At 34.1% G+C, this 24,072-nt stretch overlaps 1 protein-coding gene across 6 annotated transcripts; it reads left to right on the forward strand.

The window, feature by feature from the left end:
* Positions 1-9,512: 9,512 nt before the first annotated feature.
* On the forward strand, positions 9,513-20,070 carry LOC120091725 (kihadalactone A synthase LFS-like). 6 transcript variants are annotated; one of them, XR_005485820.2, is made up of 12 exons: positions 9,520-9,665; positions 9,760-9,955; positions 10,481-10,561; positions 10,651-10,702; positions 11,016-11,137; positions 11,789-11,889; positions 11,985-12,043; positions 17,997-18,053; positions 18,165-18,215; positions 18,379-18,458; positions 19,454-19,531; positions 19,858-20,070. XR_005485820.2 is itself a non-coding variant. In XM_039049840.2 (12 exons), exons 1-11 carry the CDS (start codon positions 9,588-9,590, stop codon positions 19,524-19,526), a joined length of 945 nt encoding a protein of 314 aa, XP_038905768.1. In that variant the 5' UTR covers positions 9,520-9,587; the 3' UTR covers positions 19,527-19,531; positions 19,843-20,070. The 6 variants fall into 6 exon arrangements, 4 of the variants coding, with proteins under 4 accessions (XP_090163504.1, XP_038905768.1, XP_038905767.1 ...); XR_016524669.1 differs by having other exon boundaries at positions 19,904-20,070; XM_039049840.2 differs by having other exon boundaries at positions 18,165-18,210; positions 19,843-20,070.
* Positions 20,071-24,072: the final 4,002 nt, after the last annotated feature.

Here is a 24,072-nt window from a genome sequence, read left to right on the forward strand (position 1 = left end):
TCGGTCACAATGAAATCAGAAAGATCCAAACGCGCTCATGGATACTCTTCGTTAAGAGTTCCTTCACTTTCTACATTTTCAATAATATTGTAAGTGCATGTGCATAGCTTTGTTTCAATTGATATGCTTATGTTTATTATTACTATGAGATATTGAAAAAAGAATGGAGAGAAAATAGGGAAGAATGAAGAGGAAAGAGGGAGATAGAGAGGGAGATATAGAGAGAGGATTTGAGAAAATGAGAAAAGAATGAGATATAGAAGGATGAGTTAGCAAATTGGGAGATATTTTGTTTTAATTCTAATAATTTTAATAGCAATCCATATATCATTTTTTTCAATCACATTGTCAATTCGATTATTATATTCATTTTCCTTACAATTTCAAGGTGTTTTTTCTTTTTCTTTTTCTTTTTTTCCCTCGTCCAATAAAATCAACATTTTAACTTCTTGAAAAATATATGTGCTAATTGGTTGTATACATTAATTAGTTTTTTTTTTTTTTTTTCCTTTCTAAATCAATGAAAAGAGAATGTTAAAGAAATAAAGGAAGACAAAATTAGTTGGAGTGAGTGAGAAAAACCTGCAAATCAAGAAGAGATGTATAAGGGAAGATTTCATAATATTAGGGAATGAATAGTTATAAAGAGAAGTTGTGAATATAATATTCCTAATTTTAATTTTAAAAATCTGATTGTGATTCAATTATGTTATAAAGCTGTTTTCAAAGTAGAAAAATGAGCCAACTTATTTACAAAGATAGCAAAATGTCACGATGTGACAATGATAAGTGTTTATGGTGTCTATCACTGTCATTTTGCTATATTTGAAAATATTTCCAACCGTCTTGCCATTTAAAATAATTACTCTATATTATATTCGTTATCCATTCAATTTTTTAAGAAAAAAAGTTTTAAAAGTTTTAAAATATAACTAAAATTGGGTTTATGAAAATAAAAATGGTTTATAAAAAATAATAAGAATAAGGATAATATTAAAAAAATACTATATAAATTATAAAATAAGATTTTCTATAAATTGAGAAAAAAAACGAGCTTACTGTATTTCTAAATTAAATAATTTATAAATTAAAAAGGGATTTTTTTAAAAAAAAATGGAGAAACTACTAAAAATATTTACAAATATAGCAAAATGTCAATGTCTATTTGTGATAGACTCTGATAGACATCTATCGACATCTATTAATATCTAATTTAATGTATATAGTTAATAAATTAAATAAACACCATAAGTTTATTTGTCTCTACTTCTCAAAATTAACTAATTCTTTATGAATATGATTTATAAAAATTCATTATTTGAATCCTATTCAAATATTTTTCTTTTAATTATAGATCAAATATATAATTAACAATATCATATTAATCTCATTAATATACTATTCCATCAATCGATTTGAACAATTCAAATAATTTCTCTTGTATTTCCTATAGTGAGCTATCGATGGGACCTTATGGACCTACATATTAGAAGCTCTAATGATATGAGATTAATTGATTAAACTCATTTAATCCAATTAATCAATATTCATTAACTACCGAGCACTCTACTAAAGATCGATCGTACTGTAGATTTATTTCTGTGTCCACAGATATAACCAATCAACAGAGTGATGACCCTTCACAAATGCTCATAACTACAACTAGGTCAAAATTCTGTTTTGTCCTTACAGTTACATCTAACACCTTAAGTACCACTGATTTCTCTAATGAACAAATAGTTTACAGTCCAATTATAAACTAATACCTTTCGGGCTAGTGATAGGTTGAGGCATCATTGTCCAAGACCCGAAACCAGCTATCAAGACCAAGGAATAAGAAGGAGTGAATTCCATCTTGTGCAGTTGTGTTCCCAACTCTCTAATAAGACAAATCTCCAAAATGGTAGGCTTATTGAGTCAGATATCATGGCCACTCTCACCCACACAGATTAAAGAACTTTCGTCATAAACAGGAGTTCACAACTCACTCAAGATTAAGGTTAACTCTCCTATGATCATCCAAGTGAAATGTGAGTCTCTTCTAGTAATGGTGTTATATAGAAAGTCTATTCATTTCGTGGTCTAGTCTTATACAAACTCTTTGTATAGAATATCCCCGTTCGCATATCTCCACATGAAAGATTAGGATCAAATCATTTGTAGAACCTAACAACAATTATAACATCTACAAAGTGGGTCGTATTCATAGTGTCATAAGGATAAAGTACTTAACCTTATCCATCTACTATAGACCATTTAGGTTATTACTTAAACATGATCCACCTGTATGTCTCCACATATATATTTAAATTTCATAAAATAACCTTGGAGCTTTGTTTATTGGATTGAATTCATGCAATCTAAACGTCAAATAAAATTTACCTTTGATTTTATTAGATAAATGTGTTAACAAAAATTCAAACCACGAGATACTCTAGATTTAGGATATCAATCCCAAAAATCGTCTACTTATCCAAAGCTAGTGGAATGTATCAAATTACAATAAAAGACGAGTGGGAATGTAAAGTATCAATATACAATACAATAAACTAGGGAATACAATATACCGAATAAAATCTCCCACTCGCCCTAGCTTAGATGACTCATATCTTGTAGATACAGACCCTTCAGGTGACCCTAAAAAACTTTAGCTGTGAGAGCCTTTGTAAATGCATCAATAACATTATGCTCCAAGGAAATCTTTGTAACGATTACATCTCCCCGTCATACAATCTCTCTGATAAGATTGATACTTGCACTCTATATGTTTTCCACGTGTGTGATTATGAGGCTGCTTGGATTTGCCACAACACCACTGTTATCACAATAAAATGTGATGTGCAAGTACATATTTGGAACAGGTTTGAAATCTATGAGAAATTTTCTGAGCCAAATGGCTTTTTTAGCAGCTACATACTTAGCCTCCATGGTGAAATCCGCAATACAACCTTACTTAATGTTACGCCGTATTATAACTCCTTCATTCAGAATGAACACAGTTCTTGAAGTGGATTTCCTTGAATCCTTATCAGTCAGAAAATTAGAATCAATGTACCCTTTAAAGATCAAGTCTTTAGCCCCATATACACGCATATAGTTTCTCATTCTCCTAACATACTTGAGAATAGCTTTAACTGCCATCAAGTGATCAAATCCTAGATTGGATTGATATCTATTGACTACTCCCATTAAATGGTAGATGTCAGGTCTAGTACACAACATGATATACATAAGGCTACCCACTGCAGATGCATAGAGAATTCATCTCATCTCCTCAACCTCTTAAGGTGTCTTAGGAAACTGTTCCTTAAACAAGACAATTTCATATATGAAAGGTAACAAACCCTTCTTGGAATTTTGCATCAAATATCTGACAAGCACTCTGTCAATATAAGATTCTTGAGACAAGGCTAGTGATTTGTTCTTTCTGTTGGGATTGGTGTCTTAATTCTCCTAGAGTCTCATGATGAATTTTTTTCAAAGGTAGAACCTCTGATGAATTTTTTCTTGTTGGAGAAGGCAATATTTTCCTCCCCATTATTTATTTTGGTTTGCATTAAAGACTAAAAAGTCTATAGCTCGTTAAGGAGGGTGGTGAGGTTGTAGTCAATTTTGTTCATAACACAATTGCTACGGAATTGCAGAAAGCTGTTCGACAACGATTGCATGATAAAGTTCACCTGACTGGGTTCATTTATGAGACTTCTATTCATCTCAACTATATTGAAATGGTTCATCATGTTATGGACATGTTCCCTAACAGACGATCCTTTATCCATCTGCGCAGAGAAGATGAACTTAAGAGCATCATGCATGATCTGTGAGGAAAGTTTTCCAAACATGTCACGCAATGATTAGATGACTTGGCGTGCATTGATTATGATCTCATGATTTTTTGCCAAAACGTCATATAAGATTGCCAAAATATAGACCTTTGTCTTATTATTGGCCTCAGTCCACTTCTCATAAGCATCACGAACACTTCGTGATGTGTTGTGCCCAGGGGCTAGAGGGAATTCATCTGTGAGAACGAATTTTAGGTCATCCACTACCAAAACCATATTCATCATATTTTTTCATTTTGTAGAATTTTCTCCAGTTAATTTTCGGCACCAAGAAAAGTAACAATTGAGCTAGATATGCTGATACAAAAACAAATGACTTATATTAGACACTTGTGCAAAACTTCATTTTTCATTTTAATCCAATCAGTTTAACAAAAACTAATAATGAACCCAACATTATTTATTTTGCAATGATACTTCAGTGAGGCAAAATAAGTGTCGCCTCGGAGTGAATAGTTAATTCTTCACTGAATTGAGATATTCTCAATAAAACAATACATCAAAATAACTCTTAATCCTATAATATTTAATTACCATTGATTTAGTCCAGAAAACATTAACTGACTTAATTTTTCTTGTAAGTATAACCCTTCATTTTTAACCTTATAATACCGTCCCAACCAGTCTACCTCAGGAACAATGTGATTGGAAAATTCATTATAGCGATCTTATCCATTTTGGAGTTTCATATGTCCGCAAACATCTTCCTAAGGGGACGCTCTCAGAGCGCCATGAGGTTGAGCATGGAAATGACGTTTCAAACCAATGAAAGAGACCGTATGATGTGTTGACACACGTCCTTCTCCCACTCACTATAAACACTTTCTCCATTCATCTTGATATTGACCCATGCAAATACCTTCGTAAATGATGGTGCGTTCAGGACACCACGAGGCCGAGCATGAATCTCACCTTGTAAACTTTTGGGGAGTGCGTGGGTGGAGAAACAACATATCAAATACATCTTTTTCCTCTTACTAAGTGTTTTGCAAAAGATGGGTTTAGTAACTTAGTAAAATCTGACTAATCAATTCTTAGCTAAGTCCTTATTAATTTGCTCAATATAACACTTATATTGAATAATTTAACATTATGTGATTTCATTCATTAAACTCTTTAACAAAATTGATAATATATTGCATGTTTATAAAATATTTGTCCAATTCACTTTCCAAGTTCGTTCTCAGGTAGAGGTGTTCCATTTCCATCAGCTTAAAAACCTCAGCCTAGGCAGAACGTTGCTTAGACAAAGGTCCCTTATGAGCAATTATTTTATAAATTTAATCTTTTAATCGAAGTTCATTTTAATCCTATTAAAACAAATCAAAAGATTAACCTATTTCTAATCTTATTAGAAACGTGTTTAACATAAGTCTAGGTCAATTAATTTTAAACTATTTAAAATTCATTTGAGTCTATGTTCGCATGAACTCTTGATTATAGTTCTAATTTCATTACTTTTATAACCGTTATAAAACAATGAAAAAAATAAAATCATAAATTTGCATTTGGTGACATTGATTAAAATATATAACACTTATATTAATCTAATTAATGTCATGCTCAATGCAAATTTCTTTTTCATTATAAAATATAATCATTATATTAAACACTCATTAAGCATCATCAACCATCATGGCATCGTATACTATAACAATTATAATATTGCATGATGTATGAACATGCTTAATGTACCATACATCTAAATAATATAACATTTCTATTAAGATGCATGAGCATGCTAATTTAATTATGTATTCAAAATATAACACTTATATTTATACATGAAGCATGAACATGTTTATCCTAAGGTGGGATTTTAATCTAAATGGCAAACATTATGCACCATTCAATACTAATTTAAATCATACATCTCATGCATAATTAAATTAAACAACAATTAATTGGACTGAATTTTGGCACCCTAGAAAGCAATTAATTAATTAAATTAATATAACATTTATACTAATTTAATTAATTAACTAAAATTAAGTTACAAAGCAAATTGCAAAAGACTCAATGCAACAGCCTTTAGCAGATCTTTGCGCGCGCCGCACAAGCCCGTTTAATCCTCAGAGCGTCGCAACATTGAAGGGTCAGCATCGCGACGCTATGAACGTTGCACGTCGCCTCGCCTTCGTAGCGTCGCGATGCTGCAAGGCAGAATACCCTAGATTTTATGATTTTCCAGCTCCGAACCTCTTCGAAAGCCTCCGTTGCTCCCCGATCTCCTTAACGACTGTTGCTCTTTCGATTGACACAGACTTACAGACTTAAAGCAAGAATCAAATGCCTAAAACACACCGGACCCTTACATTTAATCAAAATAAAATGCAAAATCTACGTGCCAAAAACCGTAAACATCCATTATTGCAAACTGACATTCAAACATTCCAAATGCAGAACATCAAACCCACCCCGAAGCTGGATTTTGTTTAAAAGACCAAACCAAAAATTGAAAATACAAGAAAATTGACCCTGATACCAATTGAAGGGATCGAATCCTGAGCAGAAGCGTGTGAACGCCTTGTATTTCAATTTTTTGATTTCAATGAAACAAAATTAGAACTTAATAGAACCAAAACAGAGGATAAACCATGTTTATATATTTAACATGCCTTTTAATAAAAAGAAAATGGATGAAGAATATTTTCTTACCTTTGTAGATCCCTCTGTCTTCATGAAAATCCCAAGCTTTTTCTCTGCAAAGTATCTCCAACGAACAATTAACACCACCGTAAGAGAGACCTCAATATCTCTTGGAATCCAAGGGTAGAAGAGTGGTCTCTAACCCTTGGAAGAGAAATGGTGGAGAGGAGAAAGTGTTGAGAAAATTTTGGGAGAATTTGGAGGCTAAGCTTTCATAAAATAAATCCTTTATATTTTAATTTTGGCAAAAGAAATAATTTATATGGAGAAGGGTTTACCCTTTCTCCAAGTATTTCCATATTTACTCTTAGAGCTCAATTAATCAAAATAATTAGCAAACCTAATAAATAACTATATATATTAAATCTAATTTAATGTATATAGTGAATAAATCATATGTTTATTTGCCTCCACCTCTCAAAATTAACTAATTTTTTATGAATCTGATTCATAAAAATTCATTATTTGAATCCTATTAAAATATTTTTATCTTAATTATAAATCAAATCTATAATTAATCATATCATATTAATCTCATTCATATGCTATTCCATCAATTGATTTGAATAATTCAAATCATTCCTCTTGTATTTCCTTTAGTAAGCTATCGAGGGGACCTGACCTATAGATTAGGAACTCTAATGATATGAGATTAATTAATTAAACTCTTTTAATCCAATTAATCAGTATTCAATAACTATGAGCACTCCACTAAAGACCGATAGTTGCACTCTTCACACTTTAGATTTATTTCTGTGTCCACGAATATAATCAATCAACAAAACAATGACCCTTCATAAATGCTCATTACTACAGCTAGGTCAAAATATTATTTTACCTCTACAGTTAGATCTAACTTATTAAGTACTAATGATTCCTCTAATGAACAAACATTTTATAGTCCAACTACAAGCTAACACCTCTCGGACTAGTGAATGGTTGAGGCCTCATTGTTCAAGACCTAGAATCAGCTATTAAGGGAACAATTTATCTACTTTCCCAAAGAATGGGAAGGAGCCAATTCCATCTTGTGTAATTGTGTTCCCAGTTGTATAATCAAACAAATCCCCAAAATGGTAGGCTTATTGAGTAAGCTATCATGACCACTCTCACCCATACAGATCAAAGAACTATCATTATAAACAGAAGTTCACAACTCATTCAAGATTAAGGTCAAGTCTCCTACGATCATCCTAGCGAAATGTAAGTCTCTTCTAGTGACGGTGTTATATAAAAAGTCTATTCATTTTGTTGTTCGGTCTTATACGAATTCTTTACATAGAATACCCCGCTCACATGTCTCCACATGAATAATCAGTATCATATCATTTGTAGCATTTCACAACAATTATAACATCTACAAAGCGGGTCGTATTTATAGTGTCACTAGGATAAGGTACCCAACCTTATCCATCTATTATAGACCATTTAGGTTATTACTTAAAAATGATCCATCTGTATATCTCTACATACATGTTTAAGTTTCATAAAATAACCTTTGATATTAGTTTATTGGATTGAACTAATGTAGTTTAAACGTCAAATAAAATAACTGTGATTTTATTAGATAAATAATTTGTGTTAACAAAACTACAAACCACGAGATACACTAGATTTAGTAAAGGTGGTCATTCAAATCGCAAAAATCGAACCATTTTTAAAAACTGAACCAAAAACACAGTGAAACCAGAAAAATGCGGTTCGAAGAAATTTTGAAATCGAATTAATTTGGTTCGGTTCGGTTTCGATTTCGAAAACCGAACCGAATCATTTTTAACTAATATATATATATATATATGTGTGTGTGTGTGTGTGTTTAAAAAGAGTAAAATCGAATTTAAAATCGAACTTTTTTTAATTTAAAGAACAAAACCAAATTTAAAACCAAACCGAATGGCATATATGCGGTTCGGTTCGGTTCGATTTGAATCAATAAATCGATTTTGTTCGGTTTCACATATTAGAAAATTTGGTTCGGTTCAGTTTCATCACCAAATCGGACTGAAACGAACCTTTCCACCCCTAAGATTTAGGACATCAATTTCAACAATTAAACCTACAAGATTTTAAGTATATACTTTTTTTTCTTTGAACATAACTTTCAAAGACTCAAAAAGAGAGTTATGGAGGAAAATATGTTTCACTATTTTTCCTTAAACTTTCTATAAAATTATATTTTTAAATCTCTTCAAACCAATGCAACTACTCCTTCAGAAATATTCATTATAATAAAATTCATTGTTTCGTGATGCGACACTACTTTTGATGATAAATGAGAAAACATTAAAATAAAAGACATTGTATCATCTATATTACAATAGACAAAATTCATAATATGTAAATATTTATTTGATAATTTAACTATTAACACAATTTTTTTCTTTACTTTGTACTATATATATAAAGACGTTAATATGAAAAACATAAAAAAAAAATTATATAATTTTTGTTACAGGTTAAAAGTTTCATATATTTTAAAATTTTAAATTAAAATTACGAGATTTCACATGCATAAGTTAGTATACATACAATTATAAAAATTAAAGTTCGACAACATTGATTCTTGGAGTTATTGTACGGATGACCTAAATTCTAGGTGAAAATAAAAATTGCCTCACTTTTTGAAAATGAGATTTTTTTTATCCTTTGTTGACGTCAAATTCGAGTACAATTATCAAAATATACTCGTACATGCATAAAAGTCCATCACGCTCTCTCGTTCTCTCTCATCTCTCACAATCGGAGGTGATACATAGTTTCGTCGAAGTTGATCGAACTGGAGAAGAAGAAGGAAAAAAAAAGTTTTGTTGAAGTTGGTCCGGAGAAGAAGAAGGAAATAAAAAGAGAATTCGTTTAAGTGGATCTATCGAAAAAATTATAATCGTGCCAAGGAAAAAGAATGAAAGAGAACAGAAAGGTGGGGAGTAAATTTGTAACTTTACTCGTCCACGAGATATATATATATATATATATATATATATATATATATATATATATATTTATATATATTTTAAAAAAAGTGAGCATTTAAAATAGGTCACATGTGAAATTATTACCTGGTTCTTCTAATTCCAGTGCTTTCTTCCATCGAAAATGGAGTCTGCTCTACAGCTCCCAATCATCGACCTCTCCTCTCAAGACCGCAGCTCAACGGCTCTCTCAATCCGCCAGGTTCGTCATATGACTTCCAAATCAACTTCCTCCATAGTTTTCCCCTCCAAATTCTGACCGAAATCCATTTTCTCCGATTGAAAATTGATCACAGGCATGCTTAGATTACGGATTCTTTTACTTAGTCAACCATGGCGTTGAAGACGCATTGCTCCAGAGAGTGTTCGAAGAAAGCAAGAAGTTCTTCTCTCTTCCTATTGAGGAGAAGATGAAACTTGCTCGGAAGGAACATAGGGGTTATACCGCTCTTTATGCCGAGAAACTCGATCCCACCGCCTCCACTAATATAGGTTTTTGTTCTATGTTTGATTTGAGATTATGCATTGTGTTCTCAAAACTTGTGAAATTTGGGGGAAATTTGAATTCTGAGAGACTCTGTAAATGGCAGTTCTGTTGGAAATAGGAATTTATGAAATGGTCAAAGCAAACCAATTAGTGAATAAAACAAACTTAAATTACAAATTTAGTCCCGAATTTTCAGCTCGCTGTCTACTTCATCCATAAACTTTCAAAAGTATCCGATAGGTCCATGAACTTCTAATTTTGTGTCTATTAAGTCTCTTAGCTTTCAACTTTGTATTTAGTAGATCCATGATATATTTAATTTTTTCTTAAACAAAATTGATTGTCTAATAGAACAATTATATTAGAAGTAAGAATCTTAAAAGGTATCCAATGCTCATATCATCATTGAACTGTTTTGTTTGATTGGAAATGGTGCAGCTTGGAAGCCAATGCACTTTCTTTACCATTTTTGAAGAGTTGGGATTGGAGAAAGTTGTTTATTTTTGTATCTATGGTTTTTCTGTGAATAGGTGATGCAAAGGAGAGCTATTATATTGGCCCTTTGGCAGGCAATGCAACTGAAAATGACTTGAATCAGTGGCCTTCAAGAGGTGAGCAATTTGTCTATTTTTGGAAGAAATTTGGATTTGTTGATTATTGTTTTAATCAACCGTTACACTTTGTGGCAACGAAATGACAGAACGATTGCCTTCTTGGAGAGCTACAATGGAAACCTTCTATAGGCAAGCACTGTAAGTTCAAATGCCTTTGGGATTAATTTCAGTACATCCTTGTAGTCTTTTCTTTAGAGAAGAAACATTTCATTGATAAAATGAAATAAGGGGAGACCCCAAACACCAATAGGTGATTACAATAAAGATTTTCAATTGGAAACTAAATAAACATCCTTGTTGTATGAATGTAATAAAACTGGTACTTTGTTGTTTTAGATGAATGTTTTGTTCATTGGAATCGAAAAGTATTCTTGTCTTGTTTCTGCTGGACAGCTACATTGTTTGAATTTGGACCGATTGTAATATTTTGCTCTCTCTTTGGCTGCGACAGCCTTGCTGGAAGACAAGTAATATCTTTGATTGCATTGGCTTTGAATCTGGATGAAAATTTCTTTGAGAAAATTGGTGCCTTGGATAACCCATCAGCATATCTTCGGCTTCTACACTATCCAGGTTTAGTGACTTTTTTTTTTAATTGGAAATTTAAAGAGGATGAAGATGAATTCTCTTTTTGTTTTAGTGTTGAAAGGCCTCGGCCTGTCTATTCTTAAAAGGAACAGGGGATGGGAAATGAATGAAAAATAAACGGAATGAAGGTAAATAATAAAGGTGCTGGAACGAGAATAAATCATGTATACAAAAATTATTTGGTTCAGAAATAAGATTATTAGGCTGTTTTTAAGAATGAGAATCACATTTAAGTTAATTTGGGCTGAAAACAAGTCAAAAGAAAAAGAAAATAGCAGACTGATTGATCTACCAAAATGAGAGTGTGAGACTGAGGCACAATGATTCTCCTTCCCTCATTCTCATATCCTTCTAAGTTAACGATGTACTGGGTCAACTATATATATTTAGGGGTTGTTTGGGGTGTGGAATTGAGTTCTGAAGTATGGAGTCAATATGTTGGAGTTTGGAAGTCTGTGTTTGGAGTGTAGAGTTGTTTAGTTTGGAGTTAGGAAACATTAGAGGGAGGGGGATGGAGTTGCTCGATAAATATTTGCAATAGGTGCTTCTAAAGTTGGTGGGCCAAATGCCCTTTTAGTGTTTCGTTTCGTCTTCAAGTTGAGGGAGATGCTAATTTGCTCATTATCTTTAACTCAGGTGACTTGAGATCTCTTGATGAAGAAATATTAGGTGCTTCTGCACATTCAGATTATGGGATGATCACTCTCCTTGTTACCAATGGCATTCCCGGACTTCAGGTATTTCATCTTAACCAATTGAGATCTTACTTTTTAGAGAAGATTGTGTGTATTATGAGATGAAAGTCTTGTGTCAAGTGGCTATGATGTAACAGGTATGCAAGGAAAAGTCTAATCGTCCACAAGTTTGGGAAGATGTCGCCCCTATAGACAAGTGAGTGTTAGGAAACTGATATTTTAAAAGTTATTTATTGATTAAACGAGTTGACACAATCGCACTAGATAACAACCAAACAATGAACTTGCTCTTCATTAAACGATAAGTGTCAATAAATAACTATACGATCGCTTACTATTGTTATGCGATCGCTTACAAACACTAAACGATCGTTTACAAACTCTACATGATCGCTTACAAACTCTACACGATCGTCTGCTAACTTTATACGATCACTTACTAATGCTAAACGATCGCTTACTAACGCTAAACAATCGCTTACTAACGCTAAACAATCGCTTACAAACACTACGCGATCGCTTACCAACACTACACGATCGCTGAAGCTCTTCTACACGATCGCTTAGTAGATGAAGTAGGTGATGAGCGGCACTCCTCGACTAATTTTGCACGATAGACTTCCCCGAACTCCCACCCTCGAGAGCTCACTTCCCTTACTCAAGATATTCAATCTTCAATGCCTTCTCTTTCGGTTTCTTTCTTCTTTTAAACCCCAACTTCTCCCAACAGAATTGAAAGTAGTTTAGCTGTGGTCCCCAACCTCCTTAACCGACTCAACCGCCAATTTCCCCTTATTTCCTCTATTCTTTCTTCTTTGATACTGCAGTATAATTGGAGACCTATCATTACCTCCCCTTCCACCTTTACCTTGTCCTCAAGGTAAAATTCTGGAAATTGATTTTGGAAATCATCTAATACCTCCCAAGTCGCCACATGCTCTGGCAGTCCTTTCCATTTCACTAAAACTTCACGAACCTGATGTGACATCCCAGGTCGAGAGCTCAATACAGCTTCTGGTTCAGGTAGCCAAGTATGATTTTCATTGATTAAAAGATCTACAGATGATTTTCCTTCTGGCTGTCCAACCACCTTTTTGAGTTGTGAAACATGAAAAACGAGATGGATCGACATTGTTGACTGAAATTCCAACTTGTAAGCTACTAATCCCACCCTGTCAATCACCTGATATGGGCCATAATACTTGGGAGATAATTTCACATACCGCTTTTGCCGAACTGAAATTTGACGATAGCGGCGCAACTTCAACCATACCCAATCCCCAACTTGAAATTCGATATCACGTCGTTTCTTATCCGCAAACTTCTCCATTTTCTCTTGAGCCACCCTCAAATGCTCCTTAAGTACTCGCAGTCGCAGTGCAACATCCCTGTCTTGCATTTGTTGGTCCAAAGTCGCATTTGCAGTGCAGTCATCCCCATAATAAATCAACACTGGAGGTTGACGTCCATACACAATCCGAAAAGGAGAAAAGCCAGTGGAAGCATTATACGTAGTGTTATACCAGTATTCCGCCCAATGCAACCAGTTAATCCATTCTTTAGGACGCTTCCCCACAGAAGCACCTCAAATACATCTCCACGCTGCGGTTGACCACCTCTGTCTGATTATCCGACTGAGGATGATATGCTGTGCTGCGATGGAGCTTGGTACCCGATAGCCGGAACAACTCCTGCCAGAAGTGGCTCACAAACACCTTGTCTCGGTCCGAGACAATTGACTTCGGCACCCCGTGCAGCTTTACTATTTCTCTGCAAAATCCATCTGCTACAACACCAACATTCAGAGGGTGTTTTAAAGGCAAGAAATGAGCATACTTGCTCAATCTATCGACTACCACTAAATCACATCATACCCCCTGGCCTTAGGTAATCCTTCAATGAAATCCATCGATATGTCAGTCCACACAACATCAGGAATAGGGAGTGGCATTAATAACCCTGCTAGTGACAAGGCCATCGATTTATTCTTCTAGCAAACCACACACTCTTCCACATAGTTCTTAACAACTCTCTTCATTCCTTCCCAATACAGCTCTCCGGATATTCTCTTGTATGTCCTTAGGAATCCCGAGTGGCCACCAAACACAGAGTCATGATATGTATGCAAGATTGTAGGTATCAAAGACGAGGTACTGGAAAGTACTAACCTCCCTTTATACTTTAGCACGCCTTGATGGAGAGAAAAATCTTGTACTCTGTCCTCCTTCCTCAGTTGTCGGTCTTTAATTCTTTGTAACCGGTCATCTTGCTCTACTTCCTTCTGAATTACAACCATATCAATCAAAGTAGGGGCCGATAACTAAGCCAAATGAGCCTCCATCTCCATTCTGGATAGTGCATCCGCAGCACCATTCTCCAATCCCGGACGATAGATTACTTCAAAATCATAACCAAGAAATTTAGCTACCCATTTCTGATGTTGCGGCTGTATCATCCTCTGCTCAAGTAAAAATTTCAATGCTTTCTGATCCATTTTGATGACAAATCATCTTCCTAACAAATAAGGTCGCCATCTCTGCACGACCATGACAACGGCTAACAATTCCCTCTCATATACCGGCTTCGCTCGGTCTCTCAAAGACAGAGTATGGCTGTAAAAAGCAATCGGCCATCTCTGTTGCACTAGCACCGCGCCTATGCCATACCCCGAAGCATCGGTCTCTACCTCAAAGGGTATGCTGAAATCAAGTAACGACAACACGGTAGTGTCATCATGGCAGTTTGGAGCTTCTCAAAAGCGTACTGAGCATCCTCGGTCTATTGAAAAGTCCCTCCTTTCAAAATCTGTGTCAAAGCAGCCGCTATGCTGCCATAGTTTTGTACGAACCTCCGGTAATAGCCAGACAATCCTAAGAACCCCCACACCTCCTTCATTGTCTTAGGCATCGGCCATTCCAACACTGCCCGCACCTTCTCCGGATCGATCTCCACCCTTTGTTTTGAAATGATATGCCCCAAATATTATTTCATTCTATCTTTTGCAAACTAACACTTCTTCTTATTAGCATAGAGTTCATGTTCCCTTAATACCAATAATACCACTTCTAAATGCTACAAATGTTCTTCTAGATTTCTACTATACACAAGTATATCATCAAAGAACACTAACACAAAATGGCGTAAATAAGGCCTGAATATATTATTCATCGGTGCTTGAAATGTGGAAGGCGCATTAGTTAAACCAAAAGGCATTACCAGAAATTCATAATGCCCTTCATGTGTCCGGAAGGCCATCTTCTCAACATCCGCAGATTCATCCTTATTTGATGATAGTCTGACTTCAAATCCAGCTTAGAGAAGAGAGCAACTTCATTTAACTCATCAAAAAGTTCTTCCACCACAGGAATTGGAAATTTATCTGGAATGGTGGCAGTGTTGAAAGCACGGTAATCCACACAAAATCTCCATCCTCCATCTTTTTTTCTAACTAGTAGAACAGGGCTAGAGTGTAGGGACTGGTGTTTGGTCTAATAATGCCCTAATCCAACATTTCTTCAACCAATTTCTCCGTCTTAGCCTTCTGATGATACACATATCTGTATGGATGAACATTTATTGGACTGGTTCCTTCCTTCAAGTGGATGTGATGCTCTATACTCCGACGAGGGGGTAACTCCTCTGGCCATTCAAATGTCCTGAAATTGGTTTAACAAGACTGATAGAGATTCTAGTATTGAATCGGCTCCCTCACTTCCCCCATGCTCTGCCGTAGACTCACCTCCACTTATCATTCTACATTCGACCAAGAATCCTTGATCTTCAGCCTCCCATGTTTTCACCATACATTTCAGACTGATTCTTGCCTTCGTCAGACTTGGATCCCCTTGCAGAGTAATCTTCCGACCCTTATGAACAAATGTCATTGTTAGATTCCTCCAATCTACCTCTGTTTTCCCCAAAGAATGTAGCCATTGCATCTCCAAAATCACGTCAACACTTCCTAACTCTAACGGCAGGAAGCTATCATTCACCCTCCAATCTTCCAGCCTCATTTCCACATTTTTGCATATTCCCTTACCTCGCACTACGGTTCCCGACCCCAAAACTACTTCGTAATTTGTCATTTCCATGATTTCCAACGGTAGACGATTCGCTAATCCTTCTGATATGAAGTTATGAGTAGCTTCACAGTCAACCAGTATCACACCAGTTCTCCTTTGACCTCCCCTTTAATCTTCATTGTTCGAGGGTTCGTCAATCCCACAACCGAATTCACAGAAAGTTCGGCAATCAGTTTCAACGTCAACATATTCAATTCCAGCGTCTCTTCTCTTATTTCATCTTCTTCGTGCAACTTCAATTCTTCACCGGACGCATGCACAACAAGTAATCTCAGTTCTCTCAACTCGCGCCCTTTGCACCGATGCCCAACAGTATACTTTTCATCACACTAGAAACAAAGTCCTTTCTCTCTCTTCGACTGGAATTCAACATCTATTAATCTTCTTGCCGGAATTTCTCTCCAGTTATCGTTATTCGACACTCCTCGTAACGTGATTGTTCTCATCTGAAATGACTCTCCGGACTTCGCTCCCTCTTTTGGTTCACTACCACCTCCCTCTTTCGGTTCGCTACCACCTCCCGTTTTACTCATATTTTCTATATTGAATTTCGAAGAGTTCGAGTTTTGGATCTTACCTCCGTTCGTTCGCAACCAACTCGCTTCGACTTGCGAATTTTCTCTATCTTCAACACGCTGTGCCAACGACATCATTTGCGCTAACCCGGACGGATTCCAACATTCAACCTCAGCTTTTATCCACGACGCCAAACCGTTCATGAATGTCTCCTCTAATACTTCATTCGGTAGATGTGACAATGGCGCTACCAATTTATCTAACAGATTTCAAGATGCTTCTATAGTAGTTTCTTGTTTAATAGTCAAGAATCTTCCACAAATTGATCCCTCTCTTAGAGATCAGAATCGTACTAACATCCTTTTCTTCAAATCTTCCCAATCTTTGAACGGCTCTCTTCCTTCCTTTGACCAGTACCAGTCTAATGCGGTGCCATCGAAACTCACAACCGCCACCGTCATCTTCTCAGATTCAGTCAGTTTATGAATTTGAAAATAGCGATCTGCTCTGAATAGCCATGCGTCTGGATCACTTCCGCTGAACACCAACATCTCTACTTTCTTGAATTTACTTCGATCGCAAGTCACTTCTTCACCGACTGCTTTCACTGAACTATTCGTTCCGCACACATTATTGATATTCGATCCTTCTGCCCCCTCTGTCACTTTCGCCTTTCCCTTCGCCATTTATGTAACATAGGAAATGAGCATCTGTTGATGTTTCTTTGTTTGCAATCCCAATTGCTCAATGCTCTTTGCTAACGATGTCAAATTCTCCTTTATGGTTGGCAATTTCTGCATTTTGACTCTGAGTCCAGAGATCTCCTGGTCTAGTAAATCTAGCTTTTCCTCAAATCGTTTCTGAGCTATGCCTGCCCAGGTGGTTGCTCTGATACCAATTTGTTAGGAAACTGATCTTTTAAAAGGTATTTATTGATTAAACGAGTTGACACAATCGCACCAGATAATAGCTAAACGATGAACTTGCTCTTCGTTAAACAATGAGTGTCAATCAACAACTATACGATCGCTTACTATTGTTACGTGATCGCTTACAAACACTAAACGATCGTTTAAAAACTCTACACGATTGCTTACTAACGCTAAATGATCGCTTACAAACACTACGTGATCGCTTACCAACACTCGATCGCTAAAGCTCTTCTATATGATCGCTTAGTATATGAAGTAGGCGATGAACGACGACTGATTCTGCACGATAGACTTCCCCGAACTCCCACCCTCGAGAGCTCACTTCCCTTACTCAAGATATTCAATCTTCAATGCCTTCTCTTTCGGTTTCTTTCTTCTTTTAAACCTCAACTTCTCGTAACAGAATTGAAAGTAGTTTAGCTGTGGTCCCCAACCTCCTTAACCGACTCAACCGCCGATTTTCCCTTATTTTCTCTATTCTTTCTTTTTTGATATTCCAGTATAATTGGAGGCCTATCAGTGAGAGGTTCTAAAGACACCAGTAGGGAAGGGTCATGACTGTTAACAAAATAATGATTTACTGTTGGAATTCAATGGATATTATTCTCTGATATTGCAGGGCATTCATTGTTAATGTTGGGGACTTGATGGAAAGGTGGACCAACTGTTTGTTCCGGTAAAGATCGATGTTGTACATTATGATAAATGCTGATTGAGGGAAAGTAAAGAACTAAATTCTTTTATTGGTTATTCTTTTGTCTTTTTATTTTTGTGTGAATTACGATAGTTCGACTCTACATCGAGTGATTCCAGTTGGAGAAGAACGTTATTCGGTAAGGTCTAGCTATTCACTTGTTTGCTTTCAACCTATCCATTAACTGAAGAAACTTCATGTTGTGAATCCTATTTGGAGGAAGCTTTTTTTATTTTTTATTTTTATTTTTAATGTTATCCTTGTCAAAGATGATTATTTTAGCTTGAAATCTCTCTCCATTTTGCAGGTGGCTTTCTTCTTAGATCCCAATGAAGATTGTGTTGTGGAATGTCTTCAAAGTTGTTGTAGTGAGTCATCTCCCCCAAGGTATTGACATTCCCTCCTTTTATAATACTATCCCCAAAATCTCTCCGTCCTTGAAGGATTTTGATTCAAGAACTATTCTTCAGAACTAATCTTATGAAGTGGTGTTCGAAGAAGAATTACATTACATTTTCTCTTTGGTGACTCATGTTCTTTTACTGCTTTTGAGAGCTCTCGAAGGTTGCCATCAAGACGGCTTATTCACAAACATTTTTTTCTTTTTAGATGTAAAAACGAGACTTCCATAATTGATTAAAAAAAATTGAATGAATATATGGGCATATAAAAAGAACAGTCCCAAGAAAATGGACCCCTCCTATAAGAAGGGGCTCCAATCTAAGTAAGATGAATCTAATCAGGTCTCAAAACATCCCTACAAGATCGATCTGTCTCTCTTCCCGAAGATTCTATTATTTCTCTCGGGACACAACAATCCATACTCCCGAAAAAAATGGATCATGAACTCATTTGACTCCCTGCAACCATGAGAACTAGTGAAACTATAGTCAAACACCTCGAAGAGACCACACAAAATAGCCCAAGCAAAATTCACAACTCTAGAGAAAATGGTCAGGTCCTCAGTTGCCCAACCGCAAAGAATACAACAATGCCTCTTGACTAAAACAGACCCTTTGGCCAAGAGCCTATCAAAGAACTTAATGTTCTTACAAAAATATCAAAACTAATCTTCTAACGACACTCTTGAATGAATACTATTCTCTATATGCTTTTCTTGAGTTAAAACAAAATCCTTAGCTTGAGCACAATCCATGAAATATTTCCATTGTCCTCTGAGTTCAAAGCATCTATTGTTAGGAATGAGTTTTATCAGCCGATTTGGAGTACAAATAAAACGAAAAGCATTGATTAAAATGCATTTTTCATGATTTAGAGTAAGCAAATTCATTCATTATATGGAATTTCCCCCCTAATGGTCTCTTAAACAAATGCAAATTTTAACTATTTGGAAGTTTTAAGATAATTGAATGTGAATGCAGATATCCTCCCATTCGCAGTCTGGACTACTTGAAAGAACGGCTGAGGTTAACATATGAAGATGGATTTGCTTAGAAAGTGTAAGTTTCTCCCTCTCTCTGAAATATAGAACGATAGAAGATAATCCATACCTCTTTTTGAGTAAGATCACTAATCAACCGTGAAATTTATCTCAAGAAACTTTAGGTTCATATTTAGATCTATAAGCTGTTTCACTCTTTCCATTTGATTCTTATACTTTGAAATCTTTTTGTAAAAGATTTAACATTAATCTTAGGCTCTATGTTTCTAGATTCGAGACATGTGACTTAGAACACAAGTTCATTTTACATCATCACTAATGGATGTAGACATGCTATGCATGTTAATCTATTCACACATTATAATGTAGTCAAACTTTATCCAGTGGGATGCATTATCTAGAGTTGTCTCCGTTTCCGTTTTCGGGACAGATCTAATAAGAGACCAGGTGCACGTGTCCTCCTCACACGATGACGGTTTACATATGTGAATGTTGTTTTTTTAATGTAAATAAAAAAATTGTAGTTATATTGTAAATATATTTTACCTCGTCTCAAGTAAATCAAATTATAGGAAGATGCTTTAGTGCCTTGGAACACGATAGGCTAAACCCCATCCCCCAGTGTTCAAGTCTCAAAGGTGGCCTTTTTTTTTTTCCTTTTTCCTTTTTCCTTTTTATTGATTGTTTAATTTATTTTAATTTCCAATCAACTCGCAAACAAATATTTCATATTTCTACTTTTCTATTTTTTTCAATATATATATTGAAATGAATTATTCACCACATATATTTATAAATTATGTTTATTATATATATATATATATATAATATTTGATTTTTAGTACACTTGAAATTGGTCAGAAAACTTAATTCTATTTTAATTTCTCACACACACATAAAGAAATATACAAATATCTTTTAATCTTTATAAAATCATTTTACGAAAATTGATTGAATGGAACTTTTTGCTTATATATCAAGATGAATAATTATGTAAATGTTTATAATATTTTTTTAATTAGTATTACTTAATATAAACATCATTTATCAAAATATGTATAATCATACCTATTAACCACAAAATTAAATTTTTGTCTAATATAACATTTAAATTTTAAGATTTTCAAATATGTAAGAGACATTTAATACGAAATTGATATTTTAGGAACTTATTAAACACAGAAATAAAAAATTCGGGGATCTTTAAACATTTTTTAAAGTTTAAAAATTATATAAACACAAATGTAGAAGTTCATGAGCTAAATTTCAGTTGTTATTCATTTATGTCCTGTCACATGAATCTTTGGATCTAGCATTGTTTGCAGGGATTAGATTCTTTTTCTTTTCTAGAACTTTTTTTAAAAAAATTTCTCAATCAAATAAATTGTTCAGAATTTTTAAATCGATAATTTCCCATATAAGAAAAAAATTGTAAATTTTTTTAATTAAGACTAATATTCTATGTGCAAAAATATAATGATAATGTTCAATCCCCATCATTTCAGTATTATGACAATATAAATTTCAACTTAAATATTACAGTACTCATAGTCTTACAAGAAAAATGGTTTTAAATTTAAATATTAAAATATCCATAGCCTTGAAAGCACACAAAAGTCTTCCGTTATATTACATCAAAATATTTAAAACAAAGAAATTACAACAACATTGCCATCAAATTTCTTGTTTAGCCACAATTCGTAAGAAAAAATATTGAAATTTTATTATAAATTAGTAATTAAAAGAAAGTTAATTATAAAACACAAACTTATAACTTATTCTCATCATTTGGATCTTGATCTTCGAGAATATTTCCAACAATTTAGCGTCTATTGAATCTATTCAAGACGAGAACAAATAAAATTTTGTAAATAGTAAATAACAAAACTTTCTTTGATAGTATTAGTAATAATAATTCTTTTAAAGAAATTAAGTAATAATATTTACTCATACCTTCGATCCATAAATAATCTTGAGAGCACATTAAAGATTTCAGTAAGTTAGCATACATTTGAGAATGATGTGGACTTACATATCTACGACAAATATAAATGCGGACTCAAAAGCTATAGTTGTGACAAATATAATTAAAACATTTTTGGCAATTAGAAACAAATTAAGATATTTTACTCTAATTATCTTTCACCAATTCAAAATCTTAAAATCATATTGTGGTAAAAGACTCTCATCTAAATAATGATCTAGCTCTAATATGATATTATCAATATTTGCGCATTATTAATAAATTTGTCAAACTCGAGAAATCGATCTAGACCTACTCTCATCTCGTCTTGGAGTTGAAGAACTGATGATAGAACATAAAGATTCTACTTTTGTACTTAAATTTGAAATATAAATCTTTATTAGCTCATAACATTTATCTTCAACATGTTTAATTTCAACAATCTAATGAGATCATTGGATTTGAGGAAAATAAAACTCAATCAATCTCATTTCAATCTAGGATTGATCTAGACTATATCTACTATGAATCACACTTCAATATTCTTCAAACTTAAAGATCATTCTCGATGCCATCACTTTTTTCATTATTAGAGTAAAATCACTTTGAAAGTTCCAACCTAATATTACAAGTTTATGGAAAAAAATATATCACTTTCTAAGTGACTTAATTATAATATTGGAAAATACTATAACAAGTCTATTATAATTTTCTTCAACAATTTAATTCTTTTTAAAAGAAAGTAACAAATAAGTATATATCATAGATCGACACGTGGCTTTGGACATGTGTGGAAAACGAAATCTTACTAATGAGAATTGAATATAAACTTAATCAATGGTGTAAAGTGACGTACTTGTTCAAATTCGAGGTTTAAATTGATAAGATCGAAAGATTATGGTTAAAAAAATACAAGATTTAAATGGAGAGGGTAAAAAATAATATTCTTTCCAACAGAAAAGGGATCCAATATTTTATGAATGAAATTTGAAATTAGAGCATCTCCAGTTTAATTTAATTTAATCCATTGTAGATCTAACGAACGTGAGCCATCCACGTGATCGTGCAGATAAACGTGATGACACATTGATCAAACTGGTGGGACCCACATGATCTACTTATAGCCGTCTGATTGTCTCTTGTGGGGGCCACAAATAGAGAGAGAAAATAAAATAATAAAAAATGGATAACTTTGCATAAAGCGTTTTTAAAAGATAAGATGTCTGTACCTTTGGATAAGGTGAGAAAGGAGACAATTTGTTTTATTTTTTCCTCCCACTTTTAGATAATGTAAAAATAAATAAAGGTTTGAACTTAATCTTCAAACTTCCCAACCAAAAAATAAAAAAATAAAAAAAATAAATAAATCTATTGTTATTTCGATTGCTATTTGTAGTAAATTTGAATAAAACTGAGTAGGTACCAGGTAGATTAGCATTAATAGTTTAACATATCGATGCTCAAAATTTTATAATTCAAAAAGTTAGATTTACTTAATTTGAAACATAAGGGTTGAGTTGGATAAAGGTAAATTCTAAAAAATGATATGACCTTAGTTTGAGTTAGGGGTGGTCATTCAAACCGCAAAAACCGAACCGTTTCTAAAAATCGAACTGAAACCGAAAAATACAGTTCAATCCGGTTTGAAGAAATTTCGAAATCGAATTAATTCGGTTCGGTTCGGTTTCACTTTCGAAAACCGAATTTGAAACCGAACCAAACTGTTTTTAACTAATATATATATATATATATAAAGAGTAAAATCGAACCATTTTTAATTTAAAGAACAAAACCGAATTTAAAACCGAACCGAACCGAACCATTTTTTAGTTAAAAAAGAATATAACGTGGATTTTTTTTAAAATGGCAAAACCAAATTTGAAACCGAACCGAACCGTATATATGTGGTTCGGTTCAGTTTGAACCAATAAATCAGCTTGGTTCAGTTTCAATTTTTAAAAAATTCGGTTCGGTTCAGTTTGACTACCGAACCGAACCGTTTCCACCCCTAGTTTGAGTTAAGTTGAAAATTTTAAAGGCTCGATTGATTCAGTATTGTTGATGTCAAAAATCGTACATGAGAAAGAGTTCGTTCTCCACGTGACAATAATAGTAAATTTGTTTGATAGGAAAAAAATGTGTCTTATAGAATAGGAAGATTTACACATTGATATATTGTTTGCCACATACACTCCGTTGGTTAAATTAGAGAGTGGACCAATGGAGTAAACTAATAGTTTGTGAGTGAAAAATGAACTTATTTTTTATTGAGTTATAATGATGTATTTATAAGAATAGATGACCTATATTTTTTTCCATGGAATTTCGGAGCTACATTAGTAGGATAACCCCTTACCTCCTTAGGTCGAGGCATACGAGGGATATGTCTTATTGGCTAATTTACTAGGTTTGGCCTCGACCAAGGTTGAGTCGAGCACATTTTTCTAGGCCCATTTGAGTATTTGGAAATGATTGATTTTTGAGCTAGGGTATGCCCACACACGCATCATTAAGCATTTTGTTGATCGAGGCCAAGCACGTTGTCTTTGGTCAAAGCCCAAGCCAACCCTTTTCTTAAGCCTGATTTGGTCCTAGGACGTTATTTTAGGCTTGAAACGTTGTTATTTTCTTGGTCT

Source organism: Benincasa hispida, chromosome 11, assembly GCF_027475165.1.
Source record: "Benincasa hispida cultivar pf3 chromosome 11, pf3_genome.v1.1, whole genome shotgun sequence".
In the NCBI taxonomy this organism is placed as follows: Eukaryota; Viridiplantae; Streptophyta; class Magnoliopsida; order Cucurbitales; family Cucurbitaceae; genus Benincasa; species Benincasa hispida.

Coding starts and splice junctions, on each gene's coding strand:
- LOC120091725 (XM_090307378.1), top strand. CDS start 9,588: ATGGAGTCTGCTCTACAGCTCCCAATCATCGACCTCTCCTCTCAAGAC. Junction 18,054..18,164: donor TGGACCAACTGTTTGTTCCG/GTAAAGATCGAT, acceptor GAATTACGATAG/TTCGACTCTACATCGAGTGA. Junction 18,211..18,378: donor TTGGAGAAGAACGTTATTCG/GTAAGGTCTAGC, acceptor TCCATTTTGCAG/GTGGCTTTCTTCTTAGATCC.